The sequence below is a fragment of the Lytechinus variegatus genome, chromosome 2, assembly GCF_018143015.1.
Source record: "Lytechinus variegatus isolate NC3 chromosome 2, Lvar_3.0, whole genome shotgun sequence".
NCBI lineage: Eukaryota > Metazoa > Echinodermata > Echinoidea > Temnopleuroida > Toxopneustidae > Lytechinus > Lytechinus variegatus.
In genome coordinates this window covers 40,298,661-40,322,127 of record NC_054741.1, presented here as the reverse complement: position 1 = coordinate 40,322,127, position 23,467 = coordinate 40,298,661, and the positions used below count along the sequence as shown (strand labels likewise).

The 23,467-nt window shown below is 34.9% G+C and overlaps 1 protein-coding gene across 2 annotated transcripts in view; it reads left to right on the top strand.

Annotated features, from left to right (window-relative positions):
• Positions 1–21,416, top strand: part of LOC121408093 — a 34,048-nt gene extending 12,632 nt beyond the window's left edge. For both annotated transcript variants that reach the window (XM_041599434.1, XM_041599433.1), the window contains 4 exons: positions 1,257–1,440; positions 16,726–18,009; positions 20,369–20,467; positions 21,145–21,416. In XM_041599434.1, coding sequence (XP_041455368.1) covers positions 1,257–1,440; positions 16,726–18,009; positions 20,369–20,467; positions 21,145–21,279 — 1,702 coding nt within the window. In that variant the 3' untranslated portion in view covers positions 21,280–21,416. The remainder of the gene's footprint in view (positions 1–1,256; positions 1,441–16,725; positions 18,010–20,368; positions 20,468–21,144) is intronic.
• Positions 21,417–23,467: the final 2,051 nt, after the last annotated feature.

Sequence of the window (23,467 nt, the reverse complement as noted above, 5' to 3'; positions counted from 1 at the left end):
AATTCTGTTTGCTTTATATCATAGCACTAGGTGGGGGATTCAAAACTTCTACACAGCATTTTGAAATTCATTAAATTATAATAAATTATGCGCATTTTTCAAAATTCACAAAAATACTTCTTCTTTATTTGTTGACCGATTTTGATTTTTTTTCTTCCATCTGTAGAGCTTCATGAGGTTCACCAATCTTCATCACAGAATTTTGAAATTTTGACTAGAACAATTTTTATGCTAATTTATGCGAAAATTAATTTATTCATATTTTTTGAAATTCACATAAAATGCATTTTCTTCTTTAATTGTTGACCAATTTTTACTTTTTTTCTTCTATCTTGTAGAACTTTATGACGTCCACCAAACTTCTACACAGAATTTTCAGTAGAAGATTACTTATGCTAATTTATGCAAAATTTATTCAGAAATCACAAAAAATGCCTCTTCTTATTTGTTGACAGATGTTGATATTTTTTCTTCTATCTTGTAGAACTTCATGAGGCCCACCAAACTTCTACACAAAATTTTGAAATTTTCAGTAGAAAATTATTTATGCTAATTTATGCGAAATGTATTCATAAATCACAGAAAATGCCTCTTCTTTATTTATTGACAGATTTAGATTTTTTTTTCTTCCATCCGGTAGAGCTGCATGAGGTTTCACACAAAATTTTGAAATTTTATTCAGAAAATTATTGATTCTAATTTCTGCAAAATTTATTCATAAATCACAAAAAAATGTTTTTTCTTCATTTGTTGATCAATTTCAATTTTGTTTGCTTCATATGATAGCTCGAGTTGGTGATACAAAATTTCAATATAGAATTTTGAAACTCATTAATTATGCTAATTCATTCATATATTTTCAAAACTCACAAAAATTACTTATTTATTTCTTGATCGATTTTAGTTAATTTTGTTCCATCTGACAGCTACATTAGGTTCACCGAGGTTCTACACAGAGTTAAGAAACTTTGACTAGATAATTATTAATACAAGATCACAAAAAATGCTTCTATGTCATTTCTTCATCAGTTTCAATTCTATATCCTCAATTTATGTCACCAATATAATTCACGACAGTGTCAACTGGGCTGAAATTAAAATTGTGTTAAATTTTGTTGCGAAATGCCGGATGAGCTCCACATCATTGATGTGCTAGTTTACCTGCAAATATGCCCTATTCTTGAAAGTTAATCATGAAATCTCAGGGGAAAAAAAGGAATTTCATGAATTGTCCTTCACAAAGAATATATATGTAGTTACCCAGAATTCTGTATCAGGAAGATTGACCCAAGGCCAGTACCTAGAGTGGATTCTACCCCAGTCCTACAGGCGTTCTTGACAGATATCAAAAAGAAGATGCCACACATGTGTCATACCCCTTTAGAAGTTACAAGGAAGCCTCAATACACAGCAGTCACTATGAACTCGGCAAAGGGTTATGTAAGTAGCTAAAGATCTACTTCTGGAGAATTGTTTTAGCGATCATCTCATTGTAATAGATTTGGTCAGCTATTCAAAGAAGAATATTGCCAGATTGATAGAAATCACATTAATAAAAAAAACACCTATATAAGTAAATATAACTGTTCTTGGATGTCTGACTTTTAGTCCAGGATAGCTAGGCCCCATAGAAACTTGACCAAACCTTGTTTTTTTATATATACAATATTTTTTGATGGTTTCTTGTCAATTCGAGGGTGCTGATTACGAATCTGGATGATGCCACTCGTGTAACCTTGAGCATTTTCCGCAAATTGGCAAAATCCAATATGGCCGCCAAAATATGCAAATTACCCATAAAAATCCTAAAATTGTCCGCACATAGGCTATGAAATGCATGGAAGCGTGTGGCAGGAGTAAAATACACTCTGAAAAAAATAATTTTTGACAAAATATTTATTTTCTTGATATTCGGAATGGCCGCCATAGTCCATTGTATACTCTATTATGTACAATATGAATAGGAAAAACTATTTTTTTTTACAAAAATGAGCACTAAACCGCAAAAAATCGCGATATATGAACGAAGTAATATTATGCAAATCATCATTACTAACGAGATATATCATTTCTTATGTCATAAATGGGAACATTTCTGCATTTTGATGTCTAAAATGGCCGCCACTGGCCCAAACAGTATTGCGTATAATGGCAATGGGGGCCAAAAAATTCACAAGAGTGATCACTAAAATGCATATTATTAAGATTAAACGAGTGGAATACTGACTAAAAAGGGCAATTCCACAGGTTGGTGGACATGAGCTTAAAAATTCAAATTCAATATTTTCTTGCATTTTTTAATACTTTAAGTCCTTCATACATGATAGTTTCAGGAACAAGAAATAAAAAGTTTATTCTCATATGTATACTTTGGTAAAAAATGGTCAAAAGTTGTGTCTTCCATTGTGTACCAAAATACAAGAAAAATAGTGAAAAATGAAATATGCCTTATTATCATTTTGTTGTTGCAACAACATACCACTTTATATATTTCTGAAGTTTAGAAGAGTCAAATTACTTAAAATACACAACCACTTTTCAAGTAAATTTGTAGTACTCATTAAAAAATAAATATTGCAACCTGCTCAGGTGATGTAACGTGAGTAACCGAAAAAACTGACTATGTTTTCTGAGAGAAAAATTCTTCACAGTTAATTGATGGGATTTTAAATTCTCTTCCTTCAAACAATCTTTGACACAGTGATGACGAACAAAATCATTAAAAAGTACAATTTTTTTATAAAATTGATGAAGAAAATCTGTAACGTGAGTAACTTTGTAACGTGAGTAACCATCATGTAATGTGAGTAACCAGTTAAAATTATTCAGTTCGGTAACATTTTCTGTGGGATGTCAAGTTTTAAGTCTCATGGTGAGTTGTGAAGTTATTTTTGATCAATTAAAAGCAAAATGAGGGTACATCTCTTTGATGCGACTCTTTGTTCATCAAAATATCAGTGGTCATACAATCACACAAAAAAATTGAATTATTATTAGAAGTATTCACAATGCGAGAGTGCATTAGTAAGACTTGGTTTTGATTAACCAAACTTTAAAGAGTGTTTGAACAACACACTGAATGCCCTTACCTGTAACCCTATATAGGCCGGGGTATTTTGGGAGTTGATATGGCCGGGGGGGTGGGGGAGAGGGGGGGGGGGCTCCCAGGCCCCCCTTGAGATCTCGGCCATTGGCCGCACGATCACGCCGAAAATTTGCGTGCAGGTTGTCTTGGACATAATCTACAGTAATATACAGTAATTTATTCCATGAAAATTGGTATTAAGCGATTATGCTAATTAATGCATAATAAGTAAGCGAAATCATACTTTTCCCTCCTACTCCCTAATAAAGCTCCAATTGTTCCAATTTTAGGTATAAAATCTCTTACACATGTAGATGTTCCGAGCAATGAATTTTACACACATTATTGAATTTTTAATGACATGTGTGTTGTTAACCATAAATAGACAAAATGTAACGTGAGTAACCGTAACGTGAGTAAACATATTATCTGCACCCCAAGTAAAAACCATGTGTTCTTTATTTTTTTAATTATATACAAAGTTTGTCTCCCTAATACACTTCTTTGAAATGGATATAATCAACTTTCATAAAAGCCTTGTATGAGGAGACTTTTCACTTATGTTGACTTTTAAATTTATGCATGTCCAAATCATGTAACGTGAGTAACCGACACATTCCAAAGATTTGCCAGGAGCATAATAGAATTTCCCAAGTTTTGTTTTTATACGAAGGATAGTCAGATTGTGTACTTTGTTGTGATAAGGAGATGTTTAGTTCCTATCAATAATAATGGAGTTACAGCTCCAAGTATGAGTCAAGGTGTCTCCAAATGTAACATGAGTAACCGTGGAATAGCCCAAAACATAATTGTTAACGAAATATATTATTAATATGCCATGTATGTGATGAATGTTGTATTTAGATATTCAAAATGGCTGCCAAAGGCCCTAAAAGCATTATCCACAATGAGAAAGTGGGGCAAAGAAATCACAAGAGTGATCACTAAAATGCATATTATATGTGATAAATTCATGGGATACTGTTTAAAAACGTATTTTCTAACGAAATACATCATTCAGGTTTTAAGTTTGTGTTAAATACTGTATTTTTACTTTCAAAATGGCCGCCAGAGACGTGTGTTATGCACTATGCAAAGTGGGAAACCAATATTCACAGGAGTGAGCACCATAAATGCAGGTATTAGTGATCTATGAGTAAAATATTGTCTGAAAGCATAATTTCTATTAAGAGATATCATTTATTATGCCAGATAGGTGATAGATACTGTTATTGGAAAGTCAAAAAGGCCGCTACAGGCCCTACGATATTATGCACAATGTGAATGGGAACAAATTATTTCAGCATAATTTGGCTTTGCTTTGCCAATTGGGGATGTATGAGTGAAATATCATCTGAAAACATGAATTATAACAAAATATATAACTTATGTAATTTATGTGATAAATGCTGTATTTTGACATTCAAAATGGCCGCCATAATCCCTATATTTATCATGTACAATGCGAATGGAGAAACTAATTTTCACAAGAGTGAGAATCATGAAATGCATATGACTGTAATATACGAGTAAAAATATTGTCTTAAACATGATTTCTAACTAAATACATCACATATTGGTTGTGGAGGTTATGAATGCTGTACTTTGAAATCCAAAATGGCTGCCATAGGTCCTAAAAGTATTATGTACATTGTAACATCAGACATATAATTTTGACAGAATATGGCTTTGTTTGACTTTAAATATTGCCTATAATTGTGAATTCTGATGCAAGGGTGAAATATTGTCTGACACCATGGTTTCTAACAAGATATATCATAATGTTGTAGGTGATAAACACTGCATTTTTAAATTGAAAATGGCCAACATAAGCCCTTATCGTATAATATACGATTTGAGTGCAGACAAATAATGTTCACAAAAAGGGCATATGGCAGCCATTTTGTATGTTGAAATACAGTGTTTATCACATAAATTACATAAGAGATGATATATTTTGTCATAAATCATGTTTTCAGACGTTATTTCACTCATACATCACCATTTGGCCAAGCAAAGCCAAACTTGATTCTGATGAAATAATTTGTTCCCATTCACATTGTGCATAATATCTTAAGGGCCTGTAGCGGCCATTTTGATTTTCCAATAACACTATCACCTAACTGGCAGAATAAATGATATCTCTTATTAGAAATCATGCTTTCAGACAAGATTTTACTCATAGATCACTAATACTTGCATTTATGGTGCTAATATTGGTTTCCCACTTTGCATTGTGCATAATACTGTTAATGTCTCTGGCGGCCATTTTGAAAGTAAAAATACAGTATTTAACACAAACTTTAAACCTGAATGATATATTTCGTTAGAAAATATGTGTTTTAAACAGTATCCCATTTATTTATCACATATATATGGATTTTAGTGATCACTCTTGTGATTTTTTTGCCCCTCTTTCTCATTGTGGATAATGCTTTTAGGTCAAAATCTATCACAAAATTTGATATAATAAAAAAGTGGGAATATTTGCGTGCTCGCTTCGCTCTCTCACAACTTTTTAATACATTTTACCCGACCTGCCATATCTAGCTCCTTCAGAATTTACTCAATACACCATTGCCATCGAAAGACATGGATCCCTTCCTGTGTTTCCTGTCAAGCAATTTAACGTGCCACTGGTCAAAGAATCAATGACCCCTTAAATTTACATTCATGTCTTTTAAAGGTACATAACATAAATTGTTTCATATAATAAAAGGAATTGAATAATCACAAGTTTTTCCAATTAATAATGCAAATCTTCTTGCTTGGGTTGACAAAAAATCTTATTTTCTCAGTTACTTATGAAGGAAAATTAAAAGGTAAGAGAAGTTTAAATGAAAAAAAAAACAAAATAATTTAAGTAATAATTCAACTAAATAAATAAATTTGTCAATAAAATGTGATAGCATAATTCGAAAATTGTGGCACAAATAATGAAAGGTCCAGAGGAACTCTCCTGATTAGAAAGAAGTCTGATCATATTACTCATATTCTGCAATTCTGGCGCAAGCCTCTTTTTGAACCCCCAACAAAAACGTCCCGTGTTCGCTCAAGCATGAACAAAATTCATTTTTTTAAATTGCATTTCAAAGATAAGATCTTAGAGCACCTATTAGCACCAAAATATAAACATCATAATTTGAAACAAAAATTTTATAGACTTTTCAAATCTGTCCCGTTTTTTTATACGCACTGTAGTATACAATGGACTAAGGCGGCCATTTTAAATATGAGGAAAATAAATATTTTGTCAAAAATTGTTTTTTCAGGGAGTATCTCACTCCTGTCACAATTTTAGGATTTTTATGGGTAATTTGCATATTTTGGCGGCCATATTGGATTTTGCCAATTTGCGGAAAATTCTCAAGGTTACAGATTCGTAATCAGCACCCTCGAATTGACAAGAAACCATAAAAAAATATTGTATATATAAAAAAACAAGGTTACGCCTCTTCTTTCCTGGACTATTTGCTTATACTAAATGTTTTCTTGTCTTATTGTTTTTATTTTAGCTGTAACAAAAATTTATTTCAAGATGTTCTATTTCATTTTGTTGCATGTCAAGATTATACTTAAGCAATTCATTGTTTTTCTTGCATGTAGCATGGATCTACAACAAATGCATATTCAATGAGAGCATGTTATGGCCACCACCTGTTTTTGCATGTTGTCAATTGTTGTCACACAGTTAACTCTCTCTTTATGCTGCTATTATGACCTTGCCGGAGATGCGTGTTTACCCAAGACTAGTTGAATCAACGATCGTCAGTATGTTATCACTGGCTCCAGCTCTTTCGACCAGAGACGATCATGTTCTACCTCTGATCTATCACGTGCTTGGGAAAGTTACTGCATTATGTAACCAACAGTGCAATGAACCATTTACATCTGGTTTTCAGTTCATAATTTTACGGTAGTGATATTTACTGTTCCCTTTTAATAATTTAAAGTATTTTAGTTTGATTCATACATGTATTATCATTTAAAGGATAAGTCCACCCAAACAAAAACTTGATTTGGATAAAAAGAGAAAAATTAAAAAAGCATAACACTGAAAATTTCATCAAAATCGGATGTAAAATAAGAAAGTTATGGCATTTTAAAGTTTCGCTTCATTTCACAAAAGTTATATGCACATCTCGGTCAGTATGCAAATGAGGGAACTGATGACATCACTCCTCACTCGCTATTTCTTTTGTGTTTTATTATATGAAATATGAAATATTTTGATTTTCTAGTCATTGTCATGTGAAATGAAGTTTCACTCATTCCTGAACACGTGGAATTCCATCATCTTAACATATTGTGCTTCAGGTAAGGAGGTCCTAATCATCAAATTCGTAAAAATTGATATATTGTATAATTTAAACAATAAGTTGACTCTCATTTGGATGTAAATGGCTCGTTCGTATAACTATTTTGTTAAAAATAAGCGAAACTTTGAAATGTCATAACTTTCTTATTTTACATCCGATTTTGATGAAATTTTGAGCATTGTGCTTGTCTGATTTTTCTCTATTGATTCAAATCAACAATTTTCTGAGGTGGACTTGACCTTTAAGTAACAATTAGTATCCCTAGATTAGACCCCAAAATAGCCAATCTGGAATAAAATTACTGCAAATGTTTTTTTGACTGATTTGAGTAGGTATGGGTGTCAACATTTACCAAAAAAAAGTTAGGAGGATTACGGGTTGGGGAAAGTGCATTTTTTCAAGGTCAAAGGTCACTGTATAATGGTATTTCTGAGATGGAAAGGCGCAGGTTGGTGATAATGGTGTCAAAATGCACAAATTCTTACCAGAATATAAAATAAAATTAAGTACCTACAATGCACATTCACCAATAAAATTCAAGGTCAAAGGTCAATGACCTTTGTTTACATTATATACCATACTGTATGATGGTATCTCTGAGATGATAAAATACAGGCTGGTGATCATGGTGTCAAAATGTACAGATTCTTACAAAAAGATAAAATAGAATAAATTTAAGTACCTAGAATGGTAGAATGGACATTTACCAATGAAATTCAAGGTCAAAGCTTTCAAAAGGTCAATGACCTTTTTACATAATATACTGTATAATGGTATCTCTGAGATGAAAAGGCACAGGTTGGCGATCATGGTGTCAAAATGGACAGATTCTGACCAGAAGATCAAATCAAATAAAATTAAGTACCTAGAATGCATATTCACCCATACAATTTAAGGCCAAAGGTCAATGACCTTTTTAACATAAGATAATGATAATGGTATCTTTGAGATAAAACACCGCCGCTTGGTGATCTTGGTGTCAAAATGCAAAGATTTGTACAAGAAAATTAAACAACATCAAAATCAATTAATATAGAGAATAAATTTTCACCCTTAAAATACATGATCAGATGAAATATATATGTATAAATATGTATGACATCAAAAATAACCAAAAATAATGTAAATAAAGATGGCTAATTTGTAATGAAAACATGGAGGTTTCATTATTTCAGTCTGAAATAATGAAGGTCATGGAGAATGTATTTAGGGGTCAGATAGAGGTCAATGAACTCTTTCCAAAATATCAGTGGAAATTAAGTAAAAAAAATGTTGACAACCAAATAACACTTCCTCATATACTGCAATGCATTGCCAAAAACTAAATCAAGTATATAAATTGAAATGATTTTTATCTTAAGTAGCAGCATTTTATGCATCATAATATCTAAATCAAGGTTGTCGTGTCTTTTTCTCTCCAGCGATAGGCCATTCACCTCAAAGCTATAATAAATACTATAAACTATTAGCTTAATCATCTGAAAATGGATAGGATAGATCTGTCACAGCTTGCATCATCTGAGAGCATTTCCAAACAGCAGAGGGATGATGATGAAGATGAAATGAAGGCCATCATTAGAGCTGCAGCTTCTGTCATACTATGTATCTCAACTTCAACGAATACAATACAATATAAGTTTTTATATAGCGCTCTTCACAATGATTGTATCACAGCGCTTTACAAAATGAGCAAAATCAAAATTGTGAAAGAAAGAAAAAGAAAAAAATACATACAGGCATAACAAGTAAATTAACTATTGAAAAGAAATGTCTTTAATGACCGCTGAAATGCTCCCAGAGATGACGATCCACGGATGCTGCGGGGGAGCTGGTTCCAGAGGCGTGGCGCGGCAGCAGCGAACGATCGGTCCCTTGAGCAGGTAGTAGTTCTAGGTGTTGTCAACAGAGTGGTATCGTTACCCGATCGTAGTCCACGCCTTCCACTCTGGTACAGAGAAACTAGGTCATTGAGATAGGATGGAGCACAATTATGGATGCATTTGTAGGCAATGGTGAGGATTTTGTATGTGACACGCTTATGGACAGGAAGCCAGTGTAACTGATGTAGAAGGGGGGGGGGCGTGATCACGCTTCTTGGCAAGGAAAACCAATTTGGCTGCACGATTCTGAGCTCGTTGAAATCGCTGGATGTTAGCCGAAGATGTACCACAAAGCAGGGAGTTTGCATAGTCAATTCTTGATGTGATCAAAGCTCTTACAGCATGCTCGCAGACAGCCTGGCTTAGGAAAGGCCTTATACGAGCTATATTTGAGAGATGAAAATGCAGCGAACTGGAAAGGGATGAAACGTGGCGATTCATCTTCAGGGAGTTGATCACAACACCCAGGCTTCTGACTGAAGAGGAAGGTTGCACTAAAGTTTAACCAATGACGAGACAAATATCGGACACAAGATGGAGATAGCGGGGGTTGGCAACAACCAGGAACTCTGTTTTTTCACAGATCAGTTTCAACATGTTGCTCTGCATCCACTGCTGCAGATCTCTAACACACATAGATAACTCCAAGGCCCCCGTTTTTTGTCTCGCCCGCGGCACACCCCCACCACTTTTTTGGTCGAGTGCCCCCCCCGGGTGTGGTGAGAGCTAGCTCGACTGCACGTCTGTCCTTTGGGTCTGCGAAGATATACAGCTGCACGTCGTCTGCATAGATATGATAATGAATACCTTCATGCTGTTCAATGATGCCTGACATCGGCTGGGTATACAAACTAAAAAGCTGCGGGCCGACCACCGATCCCTGCGGAACACCAAAATTCAAAGGAACCGATTCTGATAACTGGTTCGCAAATTTCAGCCTGAAACTACGTTCCTTCATTGACACGATATATGGAAGAAGTGTGTTAATATTCTTCAAGAGCCATGTCGGCAATGGATCCAGCGAACACGATTTATTGGGTGCGGAACGAATGAACTTGTACACCCTCTCCGCAGTGACATCATCAAAATCTATTAGCTGAGACACTGCTCCATCTTCATGTGACACACTGGCACACACTTGAGATGCCGCATTCCCTGCATGAAGATATGATCTAATTCTCTCTACTTTCTGAATGAAGAAGGAGGCAAATCTGTCAGGTAATGATGTAGCTGAGATATCGGCAGGAAGAATGGTCGGCTATCTGTTCAGCAGCGTATTGAGAACACGGAACACATTCTTGACATCTGCACTACATAGCTGATCTGTGTAGTACTGTGACTTCTGTCTATGTATGAGGTTGCAGATGTCATGAACTGCAGATAAGTACAGCTGGCGGCTCTCGGGTGTTCGCAGCTTTCTCCAACGTCTTTCCATTTTTCGCCTTGTTCGTCTCGCTTGATGGACCTCATCTGTATACCAAGGAGGACGAAGATGAATTCCCGTATGATTATTAATTACTTCTCATTGCGAGCTGCCAGAATCTCTTGAGATGCTAATGCTGCAGGACAAAACTACATATCTGCTCTCTGCCGTACATCACCCATGATGATATTTCTATCATAACGAGGTATCAGTTTGTACAAGGATAATGTATTTGGTCCAGAACAACTGATTGCTATCATGCACAAATTAGGCATATAATAATGAAATTCAAAAGGAGATAATATCCTACAAGTTCACATCCATCGACCTAAAAAAACTACAGCACTACTTCCAGTTCTTGAGAATCAAGCTGTGCAACATATCAGCGATAATATAGATCCTGGTCTGATATCCCTTGACAGAACGTTCGGCTTTCATTGAATGGGCCAGATCAAAGTCCTGAAAATGTCAGGTTTTCTAGAGTTTAATTACTCTTTGCTGAAGTTGAGACACTTCACTTCATTTACTATGACAAAAGCTGCAGCTTTAATATGATTGCCTTATTTTAATTCTTCATCACTGTCCCTGGCTATATGAAAATGTTCTTGGATGATGCTTGCCATATGAGTTAGGCCTATCATTTCCATTTACAGATTAAGTTATAGTTTATTGTATTGATTGTAGCATTTGAGGTTAGTGACATATTGCTACAGAGAAATTGGTACCTTGATTTAGAAATTAATAAATGCATATCTAAATACTTTAGACAACTGCACCATTTCAAATTATATCATACATTATTTTTTTTTTTTTACACTTTTGGCAATGCATTGCTACTATATTAAAAAGTGCTATTTGATTTCAATTTCACCTCGAACTTGTATTTTGACATCATCATTGGTCAATTAATCAACTGTGGGCGCGTCGTGGTCTAGTGGTTCTGACTCTCGCCTTTCAAACAGAGGGTCGTGGGTTCGAATCCTAGCCATGGCGCGTTTTCCTTCAGCAAGAAATGTATCTACACTGTGCTGCACTCGACCCAGGTGAGGTAAATGGGTACCGACAGGAAGTAATTCCTCAAACAGCTGTGCGCACCAGAATCGGTAGACTAGCTTAGCCGGGGTAATATAGGAGCGCCTGGCAAGGTGGATACGTGCACTATACAAATCCTATATTATTATTATTATTATTACTATTATTATTGTATGATTATTATTATTATTAAATTTGTGTTCATTTTCCACGCAGGTCAGTCTTTTCCCCCTTTTCCCCATCAAAATCACTATATACATGTACCTACATGCCACAATCAAGTTATCGACCTATTTACTCAAATTCACTGACGTTATTGACATAGTTGATTGACCTCTAATCCCTCAATATATTTTTTCATGGCCATTATTCTTATTTCAGAGTGAAATGATTAAACATTCAAGTTTTCATTACAAATAGCTATATTTCTTTCTATTATTCACAAATTAAATGTGAATATAATGGACAAATTTCTTTAGGGGGAATCATACATGGATATATAAATATTTATTAAATTTTGACATTTGACTTTGGATGTCAAAGGTGAAGGATAATTCTTTATGATTATTTTGTGCCTTTTTATCTTCTTGCAAAAAATGCTTTTTGACACCAAAATCACAAATGTGCAGCGTTTTGTCTGAGAGATACCATTATACGGTATATAGCCTATGTAAAAAGGCCATTGACCTTTGACCTTGAACTTTATGCATTATGGGAACTTAATTTCATTTTATTTGATCTTCTTGTAAGAATCTGTGCATTTTGACACCAAGATCACCAACCTGTGCCTTTTCATCTCTGAGATACCATTATACCATATATGGTATATAATGTAAAAAAAGGCCATTGACCTTTGAAAGGCTTTGACCTTGAATTTTATTGGTGAATGTGCATTGTAGGTACTTAATTTGATTTGATTTGATATTGTTGTAAGAATCTGTTAATTTTGACACCATGATCACATACCTGTAATATTTTATCTGTGAGATACCATGATACAGTATATTTAAAAAGATCATTGACCTTTGACCTTGAAAAAAAGCACTTTCCCCGACCCGTATTCCTCCTAACTTTTTTTTGGTAAATGTTGACACCCTACTCAAAAGAGTAAAAAAAAACATTTCCATTGTTTTATTCCTGATGGTTACTAATTATGGGCTACTAAATATTTGTTTATTTATGTTACTAAGTATTGTTATCTTTGATTCAGATTTTGACTTTATTTTCATGCATGATTTGATAATTTATGTTGGTCTTTATGTTTTCATCAGGTCATTGATGAAAAACAGTTTTATACTGATCTTTTGTACCTGATTAAATATGTTCTAATAAATAAATATTGTGCAATTGTATGATCATAAAAATCCTGTTAAATGCCGTCAATCCTGAAAATTTTACACCCATATTTCTGTCACCTTTCGAGCAAAGGTAAGTGCGACTTTCTTCTTGAATGATGAATTTCACCGTTTAGTTCCCACCCTTTTCTCCAATAAATTTTCGCTGCAATTTTGTTGTTAATACAGTGGGCCCCCAAAAAAACTATACACTTTTGAAAAGGCCATCAAATAAAAAATATATCACTTTTGAGGAAAACACTGACATATATGGAAGCCAATAAAGTCAACTTTCAAATGACAACAAAAAGTTGAAAAACTATTCTTGCTTGAGCAAACACTGACCAATGAAACAAAGTGTATGAAAATTAGGCTGGACCGGAATTAGCCTTCCAATTTATGTCAGTTTTGAGAGGAACATCCTGTGGAACGAGCGGGAACTAGCAAAGTTCAGGGTGTTGTGATAAATTAATGATCAATCGTGACCAGTTTTGGTTGTTTAAGCAAATTTTGTAAATTATTATATTTAACTTTTAATGCATGAGTGAACACATTAAATTACACTTTTTTGGGCAACATTTCAACTTTATCATGTGGATCTCAGCAATGTGTTCATGGGAGTCGTGAGAATAGGGAGTGAGATAGGACTTGAGTGGGAGAAGTAGGTTGATGGAATAAGGGTCAACAGAACATTGAGCCCCTTCCCTCCTGTTGAGAGACTGATTGCTATTGTCATGTATGCGTGAAGTCCAGAGCAGATTGTTAAATTATAGATAAATTATGAATTTGGGCATCAACTTTTTCCTATCAACAATTCATCAATAAAAAGTAAAATCAACTCATTCAATGATCAAGCATTCATTGTTTTCAATTAATTATTTCATAAATAATTTTGGAATAATTTAGACATTCATATAATTCAGGCGCCCTCTTTATATTCTTTCAAATTTTTTTAAATATAGGCTGAAAATATTTCTTTTACAATCGTACGCTAGTGGATAAGCGCCTTGCTCGAGTAACTATCATGTAGAACTCTTTATAATGTATTGATAATTTTTCATTTGATTTATCTCGCTTCATTGCGTTAGGATTTTTAATCCTTGATTATTTTCTTCTGGGAACCTATATGTCTACAAGCTTTGCTTTTTAATATAGGTTCCTCATATTTCCCGTAATTGTATTTCCTTGTAAAATACTACAACTATGTATTTTTTGTCATCATGTTCTCGTAGTTATGTTCAAGATGTATGTTTTTGTGGAATGTGAAACAATAAATCAATCAGTCAATTTCTTGGTAATCATTCAATGAAAAAAAAAATGACCATCAGTCACCTTGAAGGTAGGTTTTGAATAGGCTACGATCCAGGAAGTGAGCAGGACCTGGGGAAGTGGAGGGGTACATATGACTTTTAATTTGTAAAAGGACGCAAAGAAGAGGAATGCCCTTTTAACCAAGTCTAGTTACCATATCTCGCCTTCTTGCTTGTAACAGGTACCACATTACTCTGACTCTCACAGACACACTGTTGAGGTCCACAAGATGAATAAGCGCTAGAATCACAATTTAAGCAGTGCCACTCAAATGATTTCTTGTATCTGTCAGTGACAGCGTGATTTTACGGGAAACTTGAGGAGTGTCAGCTGGCATGCTGCCGGGGGGAGTGGATACCATGCGCGACCATGGGGTCTCGAAAAGCACACTAAACACGTAATTTCCATATTCTGAAAATGCACCCCTTAACAAGTAATGGCGTGTGAAACCCTACCCTTAATAACAAGTATATTGGAAACAAAACGATACTCAAATATTCCCTGAAATGAACCTAAACAAGTACAGGAATATTTCATTGTTATGTCACCAGTGGCGTAGCTAGGATTTTTTCTGGGGAGGGGGGGCACTTGGGGGTCCTTGCTTTTTCAGGGGGGGAACGGCCATTTTTTCTGGTGTTTGTGTATGTGTCATAAGGGCGGATCCGACTTTCGCCATAGAGAACGGGGCCCGAAATTATCTTCGCCTATATTTTCCCTGATCCGTCACTTAGTTTTATTCTTATAAAACAACATATAAACAAGAAAAAAATCTCATAAGCCTTATATAAAGAGCGAACGCGAAGTGTGAGCGATTTTTTTTTTTTTTTTACTTTCATCATTTTGTCCTGAAAATTTAATATTCTAGGCAACGTTTGATCCTGAACAAGATTTGTATGTAGATGGTTACTGCGAACGCCAAGCTCAAACAGAATGCGAGCGCAAAGCGCGAGCAAATTTTTTGACATTCCGACCTAAAAAATGGTCATTCCAAGCACGGTTTGTATCAATAAATGGGATAGGTATGTAACTAAACAATTGATGCGAGCGCGAGAGGAATTAGAAAATTGAGATTTTAGACCTAAAAGAAGGATACTCTATTCATATTTTGTAAATCATAAATAGGATATAGTTAATTGTATATCATTAATAATGTGATCGTGAAGCGTGAGTAGACAATTATTGATATTCTGATGTGAAACTGGATAGTTTAAGTACATTTTGAATAAAGAACATGAAGGCTATCGTGCATGTTTTAGATTTATAGACGTAGAATATCTGGGCATTCTGAATACATACACGTAAACAATATGAAAATCAATTAATGTGACCACACAGCGTGAGCTTAAAATGTTGATATGTAGACCATAAAACGGACGTAATTTATACAGAGCACTTAAATTTGTAAATGAAAAAAATAATGAAAGCTCGATGTCAGAGCTAAAATATGTTCAAAACTTGCTTCATATCAGCCTATAAGATATGAATCTCATCGAACAGGCAATTCTGGCGCGAAGCGCAAGCAAAAGTTTTATATAGTAACATGAAAGATTTTTAAAGTCTTCCCTTCACATTATTTCATTCACTCGTCTTTTTACTCCTCTTATTTTCCTCTTCTTTTTTTCTTCTTTCTTCTTTTCTTTTTTCTAGCTTTTTTTTTCTCTGCCAATCCCCCCCCGTAGCTACGCCACTGTATGTCACGGGTCCTTCGGTTGTCGATTTTACCTTTATACACATCATTTGGTTTAGTACGACCCCATCTTTTACACCTCGCGCAAATCGGACTCTAAACATGTAGTGTTGGGGCAAAAAGGACATCCTTTATTATAAAACATTTAATTTTGTTTTATCATCCCCGAAAATTTGACCCTAGACACGTAACTTTCCTAGCGAAATAGATAGCCTTTTTTCATTATTTTTGTGTTTTTGACACCCACGTTACATATGTAACGTGCACCCACGTTACATACATAACGTGCCCTATCTTGAAAAAGACATCCTTTTTACATGTTTTTTTGGTGGCGCATGGGATCAACTCGTCAATATAAGTGGCCCCCCGGGGCATGCTGATAAAAAGATTAGCAGCCACTATGCTAATTATTTCAAAGGAGGGGACTTATTGAATGTCCATTGTTGTAGGTTCTTTGGGTGTCTAGTTATTAAGGTAGATTTGTGTTAACCGGAGCTTTGGTCGTGGTAAGAATATCAAGTCAAAATACACGTATCAAATATTTGTATATGATATAATGTTCTGTATATGATATGTAATCACATTTTAGAAGTCAGTGAAATAACTGACTGACACTTAAGAACCAACCAATTTGTTGATTTCTGTATAAAACAGATCGAGTCCAAGGGCCATTCAAGCATGACTCTTATCGATAGGAAGTATAATGTACCGCAGAGAATCCCTGCTCGTATTCTAGTAACTGTCGGTGAGAACAGGGGCCAACCATTCAATGCACAGCCGCATGTATCTTCTTATAGACCACTGACTGGACAACCAGCAAACATCAAGTCCATCTCAGGCTATGTCCTCAAGATGCCAGAGACTATGTCCCCTGTCATACCGGCACTCCCACCAAGTCAGTTTGGATACCCACATGATGGGACTTTATCTCAAGATGGCCGGCAGAATGCTTGTAAAGAATCCAGTCCACAGTGTCCATTGCCATATGGGAGCAACACAAAAGTGACTCCTTCAAGGCATCAGCATAATCATCAGAGTCCCAGGCAGTCACCATATGCTGCCAGAGGCAATCACTCCATGTCAGTGGGTTCTCCTAGTCATCAAGGTTTATTCTGTACTCCTACACATCCTTACCCATCACCAGCAAACAGTGGAATATATCACTTTAGTCAAAATGTGACCCCAGTTACAAGAATGGTTGCTCCTGGAAAGAAAGAACAACCACAGTCGGCTCCAAAGTCAGCTAGAAATTTAAACCACACCATATTTTCTTTGGCTGCTGAGCTTCAGAACCAGTCGGAGCAGGATAACAACAGCTCTCCTCATCATGCCTGCATGCCGGCTTATCGGAAGGAAGGAGGCAAGCGTTTTGGTGCTGCAGAACAATCAAGAAACTTACCACAATCCCTGTTACAGCAGATGCCAAAACTCCCCCAGAATGTGGAAAATGTTCAGTCAGGGATTGTTCCAAGATTTTTGAGAAGGGAAGAATCTGAAGTGGCTCATCCTCCTGCTGCACCGAGGCCTTTTGTGCCAATTTTCAATCCCAAACCATCTCACTCATCTCTGCTGGATAATGCAAGCAGGTATCAAACACCACAAGGACCAAAAATCAAGCCTTCATTCACCCCTCACAAATTAAGATCAGTGACACCATCTGCACTCCTGTCCAGAGTCTCAACCACACCCACCCACAAACCTGTAACCACTCTGTCAACCGTTGAACTGACATCCTGTGAAGACATCATCCCTCCAACACAGGATGTTCCAAAGCAACAACCGTTCCCTTCCAGCTCAACCAGCAGTCATCAACCTGCTGCAAGACAGGCACTTCATTTTGGACCAAGTAACCCATCTTCATCCAAAGGAATGTCCAAACCCAATCATCCTCTGTTAACTGCTAGCTCAAACAAACATGCCAAGAAAAGGAAAGCTAAGGTAAACATATTTTTTATTTTAAATAGCTGTTTAAGAACTACCAATCAAGTTGTGTCTCTCTATACAATAGTTAGCATGCATGATTTAAAAAAAAAATCCCTAGTGACATTTAGTTTTGATACTTTAACTCATACGATTACAAATTTCTATAAAAAAGAAATGTTCTATCAATTCATCCAAAAAATAAAAAGCAATGAAGAAAATATAAAGTGCATATAACAAGGGAATCGATTGATAGAACCAATGCCTACTACTTTTACATATTATTAGATTTCAACTTAATTGAATATTGGTGATACAATATTGCATTTTTATTAGGCTCACATACCAATTCTTCAAGCTTGTTAAAGTAACATTGTTTAACATGAAATCTTTGAAATTGGTTCATTGTTTTTTTTTAATTCAATAACCCTAAATAGAGTGGGCTATTTTGACACCTAAGAAGAATGGGGAGGGGCTGATTCAGCCCTTCCCCCCCCCAAATGATCTCGGCCGCCAATCACGCTATCGTCTTTAAAAATTGGCACGCGCGTTACCCATGGCATAATCTACAAAGCGGTAAGATCAAATTCTGCGAAAAATCTCCATGACAAAAATCTCGCGTTTGAGAGCTGTATACCCCACTTTTCCTTATCAAATCTCTTCTCCCAGTAATACAAATCCTATTGCCCTCAAGCATGAAATTTAAGTATAGAAACACCTGTTTCTTGACATCGGTCCGAAGATAATTCACCCCAGCATCTACGGTCACAGCAGGGGGCCACACACGATGGATTGCAATGTGTTCCGGCGAGCGCATGGAGTTCCATGTATACACGCGTTGATAGAAAGTTTTTCTTCCTTTCTTTCTTTCTTTTTTTCTTTCTTTCTTTCTTTCCTTCCTTCCTTCTTTCTTTCTTTCTTTCTCTCTCTCTTCCTTCCTTCCTTCCTTTCTTTCTCTCTCTCTTCCTTCCTTTCTTTCTTTCTTTCTTTCTTTCTTTCTTTCTTTCTTTCTTTCCTTCCTTTCTTTCTTTCCTTCTTTCTCTCTGTCTGGCTGTCTAATTTTTTTCTTTCTAGACTTATTTTTCTTCATCCACCCCCTTTCTACACCTCTAAAGAATGTGCATTTGCCAATCATATCTGTAGTGAGGCCTATAAATGTCCTTTTCTCAAAGTTGAGGTGTAGGCCTATACATAGATAATACGTTTGCGATTAAAAAAATAGTTACAGGCATAGTTTGTATTTAAATTATGAATAAGACTTTGGGGTAAAAAAAATAATGATTTCATATTTTTGTGCATATCAGCAGCATGATTATTATACTTTGTATGTTGGTATGCCATTACTTCTATTTTTCGAACATTAAGACTGTATCATTGCGCGAGTGAACCCATTTTCTTGCTGGACGGACAGAAACTATGCATGCATCGCGGTCCTTGCATGCTAAGCATACCGTAATTTTTATTTGCTTACTTTCCTTATTTCAAGGTCGATTTTCTTCGTTCGAAATTGAAAATGGACTAGTATTGGATGTCTGAATGTAATATGCCTTTGAAAACGTGATTAATATCGAATACAATAATTTCATTCCGAAGATCCTTCTACAGGCAGACAAGTCTTACGTAATAGCACAGCTGTTGTTTATCATTTCGTCCTTGGCTCAACGCTCATTTAGCTGGCCCGTGGTGGTGAAATCGAGACAAGGGGATTACCTGGCCAAGATGGGTTTATCGGGGTTGGAAAAGTTGTTTGAGATATTCCAAACACAAATCGGGGTATGAAACCGCAGTTTGCAGTCCGAAGTGAGGTCGAGAATCAAACGGGAAATTTTCGTAATGCATTGCTAATTAATAATGCTAATTTATGTGTAAAATCAAATATTTGCTCTAATTAACTATATAATGCCCCTAGAACTGTTAATTTTTTGGTTCACAGACTCTATAGGAATCTGATCAAATGTATTTAAAAAAAAGATTCAACATCACATTTATTTTCTTGTGTATTTTATTGTTTTCTAAATTTTTTTAATGTGTACATTTATTTCTTTGTTTTTCATTGTTTTTTCAATGGAAATTGTCAGGGACTTTATTTGACCATAAACAAGATAAAGTTAATTGATTTTAATCAGTAAAAGGAAAAATAATGATACATTTATGAATTTTGCCTGAAATTACTACTTGCATTGGATTTGTACATGAATTCATGTTTTAAAGCAATTTGGGTTTGCATGCACTGTTGTGTAATTTTATAACCGCGTACCAGGGGGTGACGATTTCGGTCTCCAAAGTTGCGCGAGACTTGAAAGTAAAGTCAGCGAGCACGTGGTCAAATTATTAGGGTTAATACTAATTCTTGTTTTTTGATAACAATAAATTATAGGATAATGAAGATGTTGTAGATGCCAAGAAGTCCAAGCCTCGTACCAAACCTATGGTTCAAGAGAACATTAACGTTCAACTGATGGCTCAAAATGATCAGGTAAGATCATACATGTAAATGTTGAAGGTTGGAAATAATTTTCTTTACTTTAAAACTACATGTAAAGTTTCAGTACTACAGAGAGTTGTTTACACAAATTGTACAGAGATGGGCTCATTGATTTATGATAGATTTCATTCCTTGTATTAAATGAACCTGTTTATGAATGAAATATTATTTCATAATTATGGGAAGAGCTTTAATTTGATTGGTAAGAGTAATTTTTTTTTTTAAAGACTCAATTATTTTACAATACTAGTAATCCTTTTGGAGACTAGCCTGTGATAGAACTTTCACATAGCTAGTTCACTCATACCCTCAATTGATAAGTTTGGAGGAGTTCTGTTAATGCATTTCTTAGTGAATTCTATTTGTAATTGTATGACTGTAGGTTTTTTTTTACTGAGATTACAATAAATTCATTGAATTGAATTGCATGTTATATGCAGTAAATGAATGATAATTACATTACAGACAATTGATATAGCAGATTTACTATGATACAATTTATTGTACTGCAATGTTATGAAACAGACCTCATAACATTACTACTCTTGAGGTCAAAGATGCAGAAATGAGTTATTGGAAATTGTTTTGACATAAGCTATTTATATATAAGAATACTCTATAGTGTACATGACTATAATTATGTATTTTTAAAAATTTCATTTTGATAGCTTTCCAAGGTCAACAGCATCACACTTGCAGCCTGGTTAAAGGAGAAGGGTATTAACGTTTCATCAAAAGATAAAAAAACAGACCTGATGACAAAAGTCATGTCATTCATCAACTGCACTGCCAAAGAAACTTGAATGAGACTCATTCTCACAAACTAAAGGATGGATGACACATTGTCATCAAAGTTCAGTTAGATAAGATTTTGTGAATTTGGGTTGTTTTTTTTCGATTTTTTGGTGAAAATTTTTCAATTAATCTTTAACAGTGGTATGCTTGACTGTTTGTGCAAAGATTTTTCAAGAGGACTATGCAGCTTCTGTGCATACTTATGCTTATTTCATCGTGTAGTATGTGTACACTTGGAAAAATCCAGTTAAATGGGCACATTTAATTGGCAAAGCCGGTGCTAAAAGGGAAGTGCGATGATACAAGAAATTTGCATAATCCATGGTTTTGTACCAATATATACCAAGTGAAACCTTATTTGAGAATATAGGATCTTTAGTATTATTATGCTCTACATTTTGCATTATTGGAAATTAAGCAAGAGTCATAAAACTTCAAATATTGAATTAGTGTTTATTGATAATCTTACTATTTGATGTAAAAGAGCCTTCTTTTTGATAAATTAAATATAATCATTAAAGCGGAATCCAGCCTTGGCCATAAAAAGTTGTGTTGGGAAGGAGAAAAATAAATCAAACAGAATGGTGAAAGTTTGAAAGAAATCGGACAAACAATAAGAAAATTATAGCTGCTTTGAAATTGAGATCACTAATACTATGTAGATTTCAAATTGGCAACTTAGTAAGTAAATTATGACAAGGGGCAAGGACAACTTTCCCATAGGCCATGTTCTTTATTATCAGGGATTTGTGGTTTTCTTCTAAGTACCCATTCTCCTGGGGCAGTAATCTAAATATAATCCAGGTAGTATTTTGTCTTATGTCCTCATGAAAGAAAAATATAATTTGAAATAAAACTTTTGGGAAAAATGACATTTTAGCCATAATATGTATTGGAGTACATGAAAGGGTAGTCCTTGCCTGCCTTACATCACTATGACATCCCATATGCGGCCAATATGAAGTCTCCATGGGTATAGTGATTACCAATATTTACAACTTCTAAAAATTCATAACTTTCTTGTTGTTTGTCCAATCTTGTTCAAACTTTCACCTATCAACTTGTCTGATTTTTCTTTTCCAAATAAAAACAAGTTTTTATTAGGGTTGGATTCCCCTTTAAATAAACATAAACAATAAAGGATAATGATGGCTATTAAAGGGAAGTTCATCCTGACAAAAAAAACCCCTATGATAATAGGTCACAAAACATTATGCTCACTCAACCATAAACATACGATATCAAAATTGTGTGTGGAGTGGCTAAATGATGGATGGCAAAACAGCATTAACACCATAAAATTCACCTAAAAACAACCTTTGCCCAAGTCTGTATTTACACAATCTGAAAAACGACTCTTGTGACTTTAAAAAATAGTCATTTTTAATTCCATCTTTGATTACTCATGAATGACTCAACCATCAATCTCATTTTTCCCCAGGAGTTGCTTAACACTTTGTGCGCTGATGTTGCAATCTTACACTTTTGTACAATTAAATTCAACAATCGTAATAATTGGTTTTCTCCTCTACCTTCAAATTAGATAAGTTAATAAAAGGCAATAGTTCTTGGATAACATCTATGTAATAATAATAAGTATCAATGGTGCAATATGAAAATCTTGAATTCAAGAAAACAACATGGAAACAATTGCCATCATTATCCCCCAAAATTAATTCAGCGTTCAGAGTTAATGAGTGTAGAAAAACACCTATAAAATATATATAAAATTATTCCGTTCAAAAGTTACAGCAATTTTAGTTAGCGTTGACTTACTTTTTTTTGTGTGTGTATAGATCTAGTTCATAAAAACTTGGGACATAAGAGTAACTACATGTATGTATCCCTGAATATCTTGTGTGTGTTTTAGGTCAAATGACCAAAATCAAGGGTCAATGAACTTCGGCCATTTTGGGAGTATTTGTTGAATTGGCATCATAACTTGGAAATTTTATGGATCTACACCTGTAGTTCATGAAACAGACATATTAAAGGGTATTCAAGGTTTTGCACATGTCTGAGGTCACATGGTCAAAGGTCATGTAGGGTAAATGGACATAGTATTTTATTATCATATAAGCGTTTTCTTTTATGAATAATTATTCAATAGCTGTTTTCAAAGTCAGCACTGCTGGTATATCAAATCGCGTAATGAAGGCGAGACTGCCAGAGGCGTTCCAGATGTTATAAAGATAA